Raw genomic sequence first — 16219 nt, 5'->3', positions numbered from 1 at the left:
ACTTTTAATCCAGGTTACAATAATCCACACTTTTAATCCAGGTTACACTCTTCCCTCAAGGACAAATTTTACAAAGTAGCTACATATTGTGCAGGTATAAAGAAACATTTGTATATATTTTTGTGTACATTTATTTTTTTTAAGCTATTTGACTAACTTTTATTTTTTATTATTCAATATTTTACTAACAGAATAGTAAAATAGCAAACTGTTTTTTGTGTGAATTGCTATGTCAGTCAAATGTTCAATTTTGGAATTGGTAGAAATTAAAACGTTTGTTTTTTTCCGATTCATTGATTAATCGAAAAAAATAATCGGCCGATGAATCGATTATTGAAATAATCGTTAGTTGCAGCCCTAGTAATTTTATTCGTTAGAATGAATATTAATTACAAAATTGGTACCGAAAAAAGAACCGTCCAGGAACCGACACCGAAGTGAAGGTACCGACACCGGTACCGATTTTTTTAGAAAGGTACCCAGCCCTATCCCTAATTGCTTACACAGCTGCCCACTGTTCCACCTGGGTGTATCCCAGGTGTAATGGGTTAAATGCAGAGAACTACTGTAATTTCACCATTGTATGGAAACATACACTGATGACAACACATAGCATTTATTATTATTATTATGAAAGGTAGGCAATTATCCTGTCCTGAAGTGCACAAAGTGTTAACAAAATAACTTGTGAACAACTATCACTATACAACAATCACAGGAAAACCATAGTAAAATCAAAGAAGAACACACTGATGATACATTTGGTTGTCAAACAAAGACTCCTATGTTACTAGTGATGTAACGGTACATGTGGGTGTATTGAACCGTTTCGGTACAGCATGTTCGGTTCGGTCCACGTGTGTACCGTTTCAGTTATTTTTTTCACTCATTAAATTTTATTAACGAGAGATTATGCGCCACAGAACTAAAGTTCCTAAGCGTGTTTCAGCAAGGCACTATTAATTGTTGCATAGTCTTGCAGCACACGTAGCATTAGCAGCCTAGCATCTCGTTGCGGTTTCCTGTTTGAGAACTGGCTTTCTTGTTAAAACTCAACAATGGGAAAAGACGTCGACGTTGTTTCATGGAGAATGGATCTGCAGCAGCAACACGTCTAACTTGTTAATGCACTTGAAACGACATCATCCGAACGTGAACGTAGTTTGATGCAAACATCGATAACAGCAGCATTTAAACGAGCTTTATCAGGTAATTCAGATCAGTTCAGAGCAATAACACAAGCTGTAGGAGTTTTTAAAGCGATGGATCTACGTCCGAATGTTGTTGATGCGCCGGCTTTAAACATATGATTAAAGTTCTTGAGCCCCGCTGCCTACAACATCCCATCATGTCAACACTTCAGCCAAAAAGTTGTAGCAGCACTTTATGAAAAAGATAAAACTTGTCGTCAACCAGCCCGACCCCAGATTTAAAGCTCTGCCCTGATGATGATGAGTGAGAGATTCAGCCACCTCATATCAGAAATGATGACGGTGCAAGAAAAAGGTGTTGTTATTGCATTATTGTGATCTAATTAACTTTTTTAATTTAAAATGATCATCTTATTAACTCTTTTTTTTATCTCTTTGTCTTGTTTGCAGTCTGAGGATGTCAATGAAGACAGCAGCTGAGTCCTCTTCATCCACCAGATCACCTCCAGCTAAGAAGTCTGTAATGACTGAACTTGTTTACTTGGCATATTTTCAAAATAAACATTTTGTAAGTCTTTATTTTGGCCTTTTTTGTCCCAAAAATTAACCGAACCAAGCCCTCCATGAAACTGAACCGAACCGAAATGTGATTTTAGCGTACCGTAACACCCCATCTGTTACTTCAGAAAACTGAGGTGAAATACAGTAAAGACAAATTAAAAAAGCTAAAGGCACATCAGTGTCTCTTAACTGAGAGAAGGGACAGTTTTTTCACTCACATATTTTGTTTCTGCTTCATAAATTAAAAGTGCCCAAGATATTCTGGTGCAATCAACTCCATCACTAAAACAGGATAAACAAAACAAAAAGATAATTCCTTTAAAGTCTGTGAGCTGATTTACAGTACAGCATGTAGTTATTTTTAGTTAACGCTGTGTGTTGTAAATGGACATGGATTAACAAAGTTGATGTTTGTAGTAAATATGCTGTTTTTTTTAACAGCTGGTGGATCACATTGCAGATTTTGAAAGAAGAGAACAAAAGTTGGTGATGGCCAAGTGGCAAGGTCCAGGACAGGTACAACAAAGACCCTCTTTTATCCACAGCAGACACTCTACCTGCAAAAACCTCCATCTCCATGTGTTCAGGAGATGTGCAGTCACAATGACCATGTTAACACAAGGAGAAAATAATAATAATAATAATAATGTCATCACAAAGTCAGCACTGTATGTTTCCATACAATGGCAAAATTAGTCTCTGCATTTAACCCATCCACCACCAGGTGGTGCAGTGGGCAGCTATTGAAAGCACCCGGGGGACATTTTGGGAATGAGGCGTGGCGTCTCGCCACGTGATGTGCAGTGACTGGGGATCGAACCTGGGACTTTTGGGTCCCAAGCCGGCTGCCCTGCCTCTACACCATCTCGGCCCCCATAATAAAGCTAATGCAGGATACAAACCCACAGATGCAGATGGCAAAAGGAGACAAAGACAAAGAAATCAGCCTCGGATAGGAAGATTAAAATGTAAAAACGTGCATTTCATTTAAAGAGTTAAGAGTACTAAATGAGTGGGCAGTTCCAAAACAGTCAGAATACTGCTTGAATAAAGACGGCATGTTTTCTTCTATCTGAAAGATTGTTTTTCAATATTCGTCTTGATGAGCCACATGTAGCCACCTAAAATAAATTCACAGTAGCCACGGTTTATAAAGAAGAAGCATATTTGTTGTCAGTGTTAATCTTTTTTTTATTATTTCTTGTGCCAAGCTTTGTCCCATCAGTCATCAAGAGCAGAAGCTGTGAAGAGTTCCCTCTCCATCTCCTGCTGTATCACAAAGGAGCAGACAGCTCAGTGGAAGGCGAGGGCTTCAGGTTTATTTTTAATACGCTGGATCCAATGTACGTTATTCCTTCACAGATATTTCAGTGATAAAGCTGCGCCACAACTCCACCATGAAACAAAGAATAAAGTGGGAGATGCTCTTATTAATGCACCAGCTGCAGCTCAAAGGCAACAGCTTTTTTCTCATAATATACTAAAACTTATAGTTATACAACAAACTTAATGTAGTTTGCCTTTTTAACAGGCTGAAGAGGACAGATGAGACACATCGCCTGGAGCCAGTTCTAAATCATACAATTTATGGTTTATAAATTACAGTTCAGAAGAGATATTGTGCAGACTTGTACAGGTTTTGAAATTTTGTTAAATATTTAACAAATATTAAACTCAATTCAGTTTATTTATATTGCGCCAATTCACAACAAAGTTGTCTCAGGGCACTACAGAAACATTCACATTCATTCAACCTTTACTTCTAAAGGTTAGTCCCATTGAGCCTCGGGGACTCATTTACAAGAGAGACCTGATTTTAACAAAGAGTGATGACAACAGTGGACAATCATAAAGGATGTGTACATAGAAAAGCTAATTATCAATCAATATGGTTTAAAAATACCTGTGAAGTCTGCATTTTTTGTGTTGAGTTTAAGGTTAATATACTATGGTAGGCTGAAGTCTTTGTTTACGTTTGTATTTATATATTTTGAATCATTTGTCTGTGATGGACAGAAGACCTGTCCACGTGTCCCCCGCCTCTCGCAGTGATGGCTGGACATGGGCACCAGTGACCCCCCACGATCCAAATAGGAGGTAGTGGGTAAAGATAATGGATGGATGGATGGATGATTTTCTCCTAGATTTTTATTTTTGTTTTAGAAAAAGCCAGGCAGCTAAGCTAACCTAATACTGGTCATTTTATTTACAGAATAGTATTTACTCCTTTATTTGTTCTTATTTATGGTATAAATATAAAATGATGCAAAAAGATTTGGTAAAATAAAGGAACCTAAAAGTATTGTTTTAAACAAATGTTCTTTTTGTTTACATTGTTGTTTAATCTTTTCATCTCGTCAATTACATAATTGAAACAAAATTTATGACCATTTAAATAGAAAAAATGTTTCTGAATCCAATCAAAAGACAAGAGATTTGCACCCCTACTGCACATGTCTGTACGATGACGACAATGCTCCAAACACATTAATATTTTATAATAAATGATTACATGATTTTAGATCCCAAAGTCCCGGGAGGTAGGCCTGTCACGATAACAAATTTTGCTGGGGAATTAATTGTCTCAGAAATTATTGCAATAATCGATAACATTGTTTGAAATTTGACAATAATTAGTCAAAGTCAACTTTATTGTCAAAACTGCAATATGTACAGAACATACACAGGATTGAAATTACATTACTCTCAGACCCCTGGTGCAACAATAACCTTTAAACATTAAAACATTTAATAAACCCAAGCATAAAAAATAGTAATTATTGTAAAATTAAAGAAGAAATGTTTAATTTGTTTTGATTGTAGTACCTTTTTTCAACCACCGGATGGCAGTATAAGACAATTTGAACTGAAGGATGGATAGCGAAGGAGCGAGCAGTGTGTCTACAAAAAATGGGAGGGAGGCCCCTTGACGTGACATGGGCAGTCTCTCTTTGGTTTTCAAATGGACGCTCGGTGTGGTTTGAGCTCTTTAGCATAGCATTTTTCACACAAAGCTTTTAATTTAAAAAAATCAGTAAACAAGTTCTCAGCTTCTTTTTGCAGAAAAAAAAACAACTTTTTACACGAAGGCACGGGTTTCAACCGTGAATTTCGGAGTTTTGACAAGACGGAAGTTTTTTCTCCGAGGTCAGCCTGTTAGCTTAGCTTGTAGTTTAGCTTCTCAGTTTAGATGCTTTAACGATCCAAAAACGTGATTTTGGACGGTTAAAACAGATTTTAACGAGAAAGGGAGGGGTCAGTGAAGATCACCAGAGTTGAGCCTTTTGTCATCCAGTGTCTTCAGTAGAAAGAGACGAAGAAACGATAAAGCTGATAAATGAAAATGAGGTTGATAATTTTTATTTATCATGTGATTTATTCATTTATTGTTTTTCGCGACAGGCCTACCAGGAGGTCAGGCCGCTGTGTGGGAAGGAGGGGTGGAGGTGATGGTGTTTCAGTTCTGGCATCTCTTCCGGCTGCAGTGACTGGTCACGTGTCAACACATGTTTAATAATTTATTTCGTCATCACCTTCATGAAGGGGCGGGCGGTTCCGTTAGGGTAGCGGGGCGCCCTCCTTGGCCTGCTGCAGGTGACCTTTCACCTGCAGTCTCTCTCTGCTGCTCACTGTGAACCAGACAGCAGGACCCGCCCTGATCTGCTCTGATTGGGTCAAACTGTGGCTGTTTCTCTTTATTTGGTTGAAAGCAGCATCAGTTTAATCCCTGCATCATAAATATATTGGATGGATTTAAAGAAAAAAGAAATCCATTCTGTTCACATTCAACATGACGGAAATCTGTTGTGGCGACGGAGAACTTTAATCCACAAGTCTACAATAATTCTCATCAATTTAAAACATTTTTTAGGGTGTATGGATTTTTTTTTTTTGTTAACAAATTGAGAAACATAGGAAAGCTTTACTACTTCGCTCAAATATAATTATAAGGACGCACACAATAATGATGCAAAGCGCTCAGTTCAAGCAGACCAAAGAATAATGCTAAGTATTTACAGAAACCAAGCAACAGCAGCACTGGATGCAAAAAATAGTCCCAGTTAAAAGTGTCCTCCAGCAAGAAGAAAAACATTAGGTCACAATCTCTGTGGTTTCCTTTGACTCACATCAAAGGAACCATACACCAGTTTCTCTTTCTTCTTTCTTCAAACGCCTCGAGGACAGACGAGGATGAAGGCATGAAACGAGTCAGACTGCTGTCGTCCCGTTAAAGAAACCTCCTTCATGTTTTTTTGCTGCTCAAAGGGGCTCCTCGTTCACTCAACAAATGCAAACTGGGTCGTTACAAAACAAAGTTACCCGTCTGTGCACACATTATTTTATCTTTAGGTGACTAAAGGACCATTTAAAGTGTCTCACACACCTCGTTTTAGCTATTTTTGGATGCTATTTTACATGGGCAGCTTTGTGAGTACTGCAAGAGTTTATGTAGTTTATGTAGTTTATGCGTGTATGTGAATTTCCTAATGAAACCTAAAATTCCAGAAATGTGAATTCTCTGAGGTGGCATGAATTTCTAAAGTAAAATGTCACTGAATTTGTGTTTATATCAGAAAAGAAACATTTCATGAACTGGGACGATGCGTCACAGAATGTCCAGTGAGCGCCCCAGCTCAAACAAAAGATGTGAGACCAGGGGCCTATTTATCTGCAAGATCCTTGGAGGGGCATGAAATAAATGAATGCCGCTGCCATTCATGCCTTGCTGTTCTCAGGCTCTTTGTTAAAGTCTCAGCTTTGCCTTCCAGCTTGCTAAAGGAGGGAGCCTCAGTGTTCCCCCTAGGTTACTTGTGTTGTGAGAGCACTCGTCTTGGGGGGTTTTTATCGACGGGGCGGGGTTGTGAGAGGAGCGGAGCGCTACATCTGTATTGCGCGCAGGGGTTGGTTAGCTTAGCGCTACGTTAGTACTTCCTGTCATTCCCCGATCTGTTACCGCCATTCAATATGCTAAATTAAGGAAAATGTACTGGTATAATTCTGTTTATGAATAAGAACAGTCTTAATTTACTTAGAAAAGTATGTGCTGTATCTCCGTCGATTTTCATGTTGCTAATTTACTTCACTTGTATTTCCATTAAAATCATTGACATATTTGTCATGGTTAAAATGATATGCAGCTTCACCACTGAGCGGCGCTGTTTCACCATGAAAATAATTAATTCTGTGTCTTGCAGGGTTTTTCTCATTCAGGGGTCAGGTCTAATGTCGCATATCATCTTAACCAATGATTTGTAATGGAAATGCAAGTGACCTAAATTAGCTACAAGAAGATTGGTGGAGAAAGAGCACGTACCTTTTAAGACAGTTTTAATTCATAAACAATGGCGATCCGTGTGACCCAGAAGTACACTACGAATCGTGCTTCCATAACAGATAGGGGAATGACACCGCCAGTTCTCAATGGGGGGGTGGAAGCGCAAAGTTTGTACTGCATGCGGTTTGAAGTCTGAGCTGCTACAATCTCTGCTCCCCATCCCAAAGTGATGAGTTGTGTTGGAGGTGGGGGACTTTGTAGACGGGGCGCTTGGTTCTGTTGACAGGGTGGGGCGCCCTTCTTGAGTAATGGTAGGGGAAACACTGGAGCCTGTTACCCAGCATGCCCTGTGCCCTATACAACAAACGGCTTATTTCATCTGTTCACATTTCTTAAGAAACTCAAGTATTTTTCATTTCAAGTGTCATGACAGAAGAGAAGAGGCAATTGCATTAAAAAAATTTCAATAAATTGACAAATGCAAAAAGTTTTTTTTTTACTTATGGCATGATGGATAAAATATTAGGTGTAAACTAATAAACCAAATGTTTTTGTAATCCCACCATGTACAGTGTTTCCCCTAGATCAGTTCCCTCAGCAGGGCGCGCGTGTACTTTTTTTATTTTTTGAATGGGGTGTGGGGTGATGGAGACACAGGTCGGAAACATGTCTGCGTTGCATGCTAGCTCAAAGCTACGTAGCTACGTTGGAGACGTGCTACTGGGGACATGTGAGAGTGAAGCAGAGCTCTATGCCATGTGTGTGGGGGTGGCGGGGGCGCTCAGTTCTGTTGACAGGGTGGGATGTACTCCTTGGATAACGGTAGGGGAAACATGATGTAGCACAGGGTGCGAACCACATCTGATTAAAGGAGACAGAAATTTGATATATTTAAACATTACTTTATTTTGTTGGTCAAAATGACAGAACATGGAAAAGAAAGACGTGAAGAATTATACTGACTGGTTAAAGTTACAAATATGCCATAACTGTCTCCAGTACTGATACTGGTTTTGAACTCCCTTGTGAGATTACATTTAAATTACGTGATGTCCACCCACCTCATGAAATCGTTCTCAAGCCAAGGTCCAGATTGTATTTATTTAAATTCACTTTTAGTGACAGATGTGCTGGTTTTCTTCACGCACCATATTGTCTTTTCAGGTCTGAACCTTGCTGGCAGCAGAGAAACACTGAACTGTATATAAACTACCGATAGTTCTACTGACATTCAAGGACAGATCTGGGTCCACATAAGTCTTTACTCAGGTCAAGATCTGGACCTTGGTCCACCTGTTGGGAAACCATTTCCTATAGTATTGACACAATCTACACTAAGATGAAAATAAGAAAACATTTGAACTCATTTTTAGGGCTCAAGTTTCAAAACTGAATTTGATCTAAAGAGCTGCAACAAGATTTTCTACTGAACTGGGAGGGTCCTGAAGCTAAAGCCCTATTCGCACAGGATTAGTTTTACCTAGGGACCACATGTAATAAATAAATTATTCCCCAACGTCTGCTTTTTATGTGGCGCATTCGCACGGGATAATCCAAGCCTGAGAATTAGCTGAAATTTACAGACATCTTCCAGATATGATGTTAACACGCTGCGTTGTCACGACCGGGCCGGTCCATATAATGTGCTTAAAGTGTGGGCCGGGCCGGTCTCAGGCTTTGATGTGGTTTTACGAATCAGCAAAAAGAAAACTAAATAAGAATGCACAATATAAAAATGTGTTAATCTACTTGAGGAGGAAGCAGATCGGTATACGATAAAAATATGATAATATAATATTATGATAATATAATAATATGATAATATAATAATATGATAATATAATATTATGACCGGACGGTTTAAAAGGTAAAAAAAAAGTCACGTTAAACTCAGCTGGACAATCTGTCACCGGCCGCGAGCGCCCGCTGACCCGCCAGTTGAAATGGACTTGCGATATGTCCAGGGTGTCCCCCGCCTCTCGTACAGTGACTGCTGGACATGGGCACCAGTGACCCCCGCTACCCGAAAAGGAAGAAGAGGGTAAATATAATGAATGGATGGATGGGTGGGTCAGCTGATCACACGCGCGTCTCCGCACCTGCCGTCATCTGCGGTGAAGGAAGTAGCATCATAAAAGCCGAAGCGAGCAGCGCGTTAATTTAAAATAGCTTTTTTCTATATTTTTCCAAATGACTTTGCTTAAACAAAAACAAAAAAACACCTCATTACGTATTGGATCCTGCGCATTTCTTTCCAAATCACAGAGATGTCTATTCACACTGGATTAGTATTATCACAGGGCCTTGGAGGTCATGCAAAATATAGTAGGTAATTTGTGGGGGAATTTTTACTTTACAAATTACTGACATGGCTGATTCGCACGGGATTAACAACACAGACAATCTCCGTAATTATTACAAATAGCATGTGGTCCCTAGGTAAAACTAATCCCATGCAAATAGGGCTTCAGATGACATGGGGAATGTATGTTGATATTTCAAACAAGAGAAAGGCCGCAGCAACACTAGGGCAGGTTTTCATTGCTTGTTGCCGCTATACCTCAAAGCTTTAGGAACAAATATATATTCACAGTAAACCAGGTTGAACCGATCCACTTCTTTTCACTTCCAATACCAATATCTGAGGTTTAGTGTCATCGATACCGATGCAATACCGATCTGATACAGAAACCCAGTGGTGAACCAACTGAAAACATGTTTTTTAAACGCAGACATAAATGTACTGAAATACAGATTTATTAAAATCTCTGACCAGTACAGCACCCTTAAACACACCAGTAACTTCACAAGCTCGGTCAAACATGTAAAAACAACTCAACTTTAATTTGTTCAGTCAGTGCAATTATGAGCATAACACCCCATGTAGAATAAATAATAATACAGATACTGAAACTGAGAAAAACAACTTGGATCAAACATGAAATAAACTTCAACAAACCTTTCAAGTGGTTCAGGAATTCTAAATATAAAATAAATAATAAAGGAGCTGAAACAAGAGGAAAAAACAAAAGCTTCACTAGCTTGGTTGGTAGATATTTAAACAAACAGCAATCAGCTCCTGTCCTTATGGATCGTCACACTGTCACGATACCCGATCAATAACTTTTTTCGATACCGGTACTAATATCGAATCGGTACATATCTAGTGTGAACAACTTTACAGTGACAAAAATATTTTAAAAATCATCCTAAAAACTTTTACTTTAACATCCACTTCAGTAAATCCTTGGTTTGTACAACCCAGATGCTCAAATGCCTTTCAGAGCGTATCACAACTACAGAACGTCTATCTGAAATGTATTCTGACCACAATACTTCATTTTCTGTTGAAATGTTTGTGGTTGTTTCTTTGAATATTTTGACATAAGTAATATAAAAAGCACAGCCTCATTAGGGCCATTTTCATATGAACACTTTCACAGCAACTCTGTGTCTCAGACACCCATTTTAGAACAAGATTTCATTTAAAGCATGCAACATTTTATTACTGAACCTGTAAGGAGGTTTGTTGACAGCTTAGAAAAATGTTGATTAGTTAAACATTTGGTTGCAGAACCAGCAGCAGCTAAAAATTTCTTGTGCAAACACTGATAAAATGTGTTTTTGAAAAGCTTCTTGCGTTAATCTTAAACTGAAACAAAAGGCAGAAAGACCTGAAAAGAATACAATAATCTTGAAAAATAAATCTAATTTTACTTTACAAAAGACTATAAGTATGTCTCAATAGAAGGCTTTTTATTCAGAAACATCTATTACTGTACAACAGAGTGAGTTGCTTTTTATAATCTAGATTACAGCAACAAACTGTGATTCTCTGCACGAATGTGTAAAGCAGGGGTGTCCAATCCTGGCCCTTGAGGGCCACCATCATGGCTGATTATTGTTGTGCAAGCTGCACATACACAATTATAACTGCATATGTGCTGCGAAGCTAAAAGCTACTTAACTGTTTCGGTTTTTTAATAAAATGCGCTCGTCTTCAAACACGTGCAAACCAGCCTGATCTGTCCTAGAAGTCTTGGCTCCTAAATCTCCTTCAGCGCTTGTAGCATTCTGTCAACTTTTGCATTAAAAAGTTAAACTAAAGACCCACAACATGCATAGTTCAAACTACAGCGTCTTCCATTGTTGTTGTTGATGATGGTGTCACATGCATAGGTCATGTGACTCCACTAACCACTGGCTGAGAGTTGTGCAGTCACAGTGTATCCCTCCCTGGTGGTGTGAAGTAAACAAGTGTGTCTTTGTAGAGAAGGGAGAGAGGTCTGAGATTGTCATCATTGTATGTTTCCATATACGGATGAACCGATCCACTTTTTTTACTTCTGATCCCGATACCTACATCTAAATATTGGCCGATATCGATCTTGTTCCGATATCATCATCATTGATTTTATATGAGGCTGTAATAATCTCCTCTCAAGTACAATTTGTACAAATATATGCATGCATGTCCAAAAAGGCAACTTGAGGTAAGTTTTATTAATGTTGGATAAGTTTTAAAGTTAGAATTAAATTCTGCTAACACAAAACATGTTTATTTTTATTCCGAGCTTTAAAGTGGATATTAAAGTGAATAATTTAAGTGATTGTTTAAAGTTATTTTATATTTTTTTAAAATAAGGAGCAGATATAAGATTTTTCTTCTTTCTGCACTCTTTTCATTCAATGTTTTCTTTTTGATGAATTTGTTTAGTTTCTTTTAAATGAATAAATGAATAAAATTAAATTAAATGTTAAATTGCTTCAAACATCTGCTAAGTTCATGGCATAAACCAACAGAAATGTTCCTGTTTTTAGTATTTTACATCACTTTATAATGTAGCTGTTTATGTTTCGTTTTTTTTTTATATATATAATTTTCTTGTAATTTTCAAATCATATGTTTTTTATGATTGTTTATTGTTGTACTGATAAATATCTCTGGAGGGTAAACTATATCTTGACTGCAAGTATCAAGCTGAGAAATCCTTCGTTTTCTACAACTGATAGTGGTTGGTCATTAATTATGATGAAGTTTAACAACTTCTCAGTAAACATTTGAGCTCCGTGGTTTCAGCGACGTCTACTTCTTGTTCAATCTGAAGCAGGCAGCCTGATTTGGGGCAGCCGCGCTCAGTCTGTCCCTCCTCAGAGACGGGCAGACTGAGCGGGGCAGATTGGACGCGGCTGGCCGGGGTCGAGTCGCTTGTTTTGGGTTGAGCAAAGAGCAGCGCCCCGCTGAAGCCACGGAGCTCAAATGTCCATCGTAAAACTAACTTTAACGTGGTTTAATGTGGCGCTGTGGCTCTGTAGACATTGCAGGTTGCTGTCTTGTTTTGTGGTGTTTAGTGTAAAATACTTCCACACAGCGGACATGTTTCGATGAAAAGTTTGTTAGCTATTAGCCACAGTGCTGCTAACTCAGTCCTCACGTTGTAGCTGGCTGCAAACTATGAACTGGATTTCCTGAATGTGAGGCGGGTCTTATTACTCTGGGTTCATGAGACACGCCGCCGTTCAGGAAATACATTCCATAGTTTGAAGCCAACGTGCATCATGGATCGGAAATATTGGCAGGTTGGATCGGAAAAATCCGATACGTAAATTATGCTGGTACCGGAGGCCGATACGGATACTGGATCGGCCCCATCCACATTTCCATACAATGGTAATATTAGTTCTCTGCATTTAAACCCTACACACCTGATACACCCAGGTGGAGCAGTGGGCAGCTATTTAGGCGCCGGGGGAGCAATTAGGGATTGGGTGTCTTGTTCAGAGACACCACGGCATGTGGGCATGGCTGGGAGTCGAACCAGGACTTTTTGGTCCCAGGTCGACTACCCCATCTCTGCCCCAAATGTAAATTGTAACCAAATTGTAACCACCCCACAGGGGACCTAAGAGTCCACATCACCTTGAACAAAGTCTGAATATTTCTCAGAGCACTGCCTGGTGAAACTTGAGGTAAGCTTACTGGAACTCTCATTCCTGGGAAAATTAGTAACAGTGTTATTCATGTCTGAATTTGGATTATTTGGATAAGGCCTACAACCCTTTCTGAAATGATGAGCAGCAACAGTTTCTTTTCTAAGACCACTGCTGATTGCATTCCTACTTGGCATTGTGTTAGGGCGGCTGTGGCTGAGTGGTTAGAGCAGTCGTCCTCCTATGCAAGAGTTGGGGGTTCGAATCCAACAGCAGTCACATGCCGAAGTGTCCTTGGGCAAGACACTGAACCCCTCGTTGCCTCTGATGTGTGTCCCATCAGTGTATGAATTTGATAAAGCTCTGATTAGTCTCTTTAGAATCATTTGTTCAATTAGCTTTGTAGAGATGTAGTAGAGTGCTGTATGAACGGGTAAATGAGGCACAGATTGTTATAAAGCGCTATATAAGTACAGTCCATTTACCATTTAGTCCATTTTAACACCTCTATGCTCCAGAGGGTGAAAAAGAATACTCTAAGGACGCACCTGGCACTTTTGCCCAGATGAATATGCAGCAGTAAATAAAATTTTGTTGACTCTTACCAATTAATGCTTGAAGGAAAAATGCTGATAACGCTGGAAGTTGGCAACATATTTATCTACTGAAGAACCCAGGTTAAAGTGAGAGGCTGCAACATGGACTTCAGCTGTTTACAAAGTCATTACACTGCATGACTGGACTCACAAGACTCCAGAATGACCATTTAATAAACCTTTAATAAATCTGAAATAAACTAGTTTAAAAGAAACATTTGCATGAGAACAGAGTAGAAGCTAATTCCCAAAAACAACAAAATACAAAGACACACAGGGTGAACTAAAATGAAACTATTCTGAATTTCCCACAAATTATTTTTTCATTTTCATTTTTTTAAGTTTGTGTACATTTACTGAAACTTAGTTGCTTGATGACTGAAGAAACAAGAAACACCCATTGTTCAATTGAACAGCTAGCTCTGAATCCAACTTTCAGAACTCCCCAGTTCTAATTGTGGGTTGATAATATGTCGTTTTTAATGAAGTAAAAAACTAAAAGCTTCAAGAGCATTTTATTTACTTTCATATTCAATAACATTCATCACTGAACTGCCTGCATGCATTCCTCTACAGACACATACCCTTACAACTCCTAAAACTCACAGAAACAACGCTTCATTTCTTGAATAAATAAATAAATAAATAAATAAAAGTTTAAAAAGCCAAAAAAAATTATTTGTTGTTTAATTTACAAAGATATGCTAAAATAGTATAGGAGTATTTGTTGGTAACTTGAAAAAAAAAACACTATTTGAGCCAAGAAAGAATTAGATTTTTATTAGTATCACAGATTTTTTTTGTATCTTTATTAGTATCACATTTATTAGATTCAAGGTTTTCATCAACTAGTTAGCTTAGCGTGTTTAAAGGAAACAAGCATGCTGCCGATTCTGACATGGCCATGCATGTCACACTGAACACAGGAAGTAGAGGTGAGAAGCTCAGAAAGATTATACACATCTAGGTTAAAGATAAAGTCTACAAGAGCATATCCAAGTTACTTCATCCATCCATCCATCATCTTTACCCGCTTCTTCCTTTTTGGGTTGCGGGGGTCACTGGTGCCCATATCCAACCATCACTGTGTGAGAAGCGGGGCACACCCTGGACAGGTCTCCAGTCCATCACAGGGACACATAGAGACAAACGAGACAAACAACCATTCTCTCTCTCTCTCTCACACCTAGGGACAATTCAGAGTTATCAATCAGACTAACATGCATGTTTCTGGTCTGTGGGAGGAAACTGGAGTACCTGGAGAAAACCCACACATTCAAGGTCAAGGTTCTTTATTGTCATTCACAGCACATGTGGTACATGTGGTGGAACAAAACTATGTACACAGGGTCCCAGTTACATCCAACAAAAATTGTAATAAAAAATTACAGTAATAAGATCCAAGATATGAACTAAGAAATACACGAAGCACCAATAGTACAAAAGAATGCGCCAAACAACAGCAGCACGAACATGAGTGTGTGTGAGCAGATGAGGACGAATGAACACAGCAGCAGCAATTCATGGAGAGAACATGCAAACTCCACCCAGAAAGACCCCAGCTGGGATTTGAACCGGCAACCTTCTCACTGAGAGGCAACAGCCACCCTGCCGCCCCAAGTAACTTCATGTTCCTGTGAAAAGTGTAGGGTTCATAGGACTGTAGCCAACCTCCCAGGGTGTGGACGCAAGAGGAAATGCAACCCCAGGTTGATCAGATGGGAAACCATCAAAACTGTTCAAGATGAACTCCACGGTCTGATCTGACCACTGGGAGCATTTACTATACACTCCATGAAAGAAGACCCTGAGGGACTCCACTACTGAGAGAAACACACAAAAAGGCAAACCAGACAAAATGCATGTTGACAAGTTTCTGAGCCTGATGAGACAAATCTGGAGCTTTTTGATGTTTATTATTATTGTTGTTGTTGTTGTGGAAAACGTCTGTATATCCTGCATATGATCCGCAGTAGTGTTTAAACAAAACTGATTCATGTCTCTGCAACACAAATATGGCTGAAACTTAATGTAGTGAAGTCATAACTTCATGTCTTCTCATCAAGCCCTCCCCAGGATGTTCATGTAAACCGATATGCGACCTTTGGAGAGGCCTCCTTACCTAAAAGCTTCTTCACCTCCTCCACGCTCATGTAGATGTTGACACTGGGGCTGTTGTTGGCCGAGGAGCTGCCGGGGCTGGCGAGGCAGTCGGCGCCCCCCAGCAGCAGCAGGAACAACAAGCCCCCCAGGCGCCATGGCACAGAGCGCGGCCAGCCCGGGGACTCGGACAGGCGGCCAGGGCAGCGACTCAACCCCCGCATGGCAGCGCTCGTCCGGCTCGCTGTTCGCTCGACTATTCCTTTCTCATCCGCCCCTGAAGTTAATCCCGGGAGGAAACATTACGAGTTACATTTCCCTCCGCACGACTCGTGTCTCTGTCTTTTCTTGTTAGCTGTTAGCTAAGTTAGCTGCAGCGGGCTAACTTCAGTTCGTCAAGCTTCCGGTCCGACTGCTCCTCACATTTACCACCAAGCACGCGCGGGATATCGTCCCGTCGAGGCACATTTAATTTGTGATACAAAACAAACAAAGTGTCCGAAAAGTCCTAATATGTCAGGATTCCTCCTCTGGGTCCTCCCGTTGCTTTTCCTCAGTTTTCCCCACAGAGGGAGGAGGAGGAGGGCGGCAAAGGACGCTGCTCC

General features: G+C 39.7%; 1 protein-coding gene across 1 annotated transcript in view; it reads right to left on the bottom strand.

Annotated features, from left to right (window-relative positions):
- The window catches only part of ryk (receptor like tyrosine kinase), a gene marked incomplete in the record, with an annotated part of 109934 nt that extends 93715 nt beyond the window's left edge, over positions 1-16219 (bottom strand). The window contains 1 exon segment of the mRNA XM_037698303.1: positions 15637-16219. Within this exon segment, the coding sequence (XP_037554231.1) occupies positions 15637-15838 (202 nt within the window).

Source organism: Nematolebias whitei, chromosome 3, assembly GCF_014905685.2.
Source record: "Nematolebias whitei isolate Nwh7 chromosome 3, NemWhi1, whole genome shotgun sequence".
Taxonomy (NCBI): domain Eukaryota; kingdom Metazoa; phylum Chordata; class Actinopteri; order Cyprinodontiformes; family Rivulidae; genus Nematolebias; species Nematolebias whitei.
Note: the sequence above shows the minus strand (reverse complement) of the source record. Positions and strands in the feature narration are given on the sequence as shown.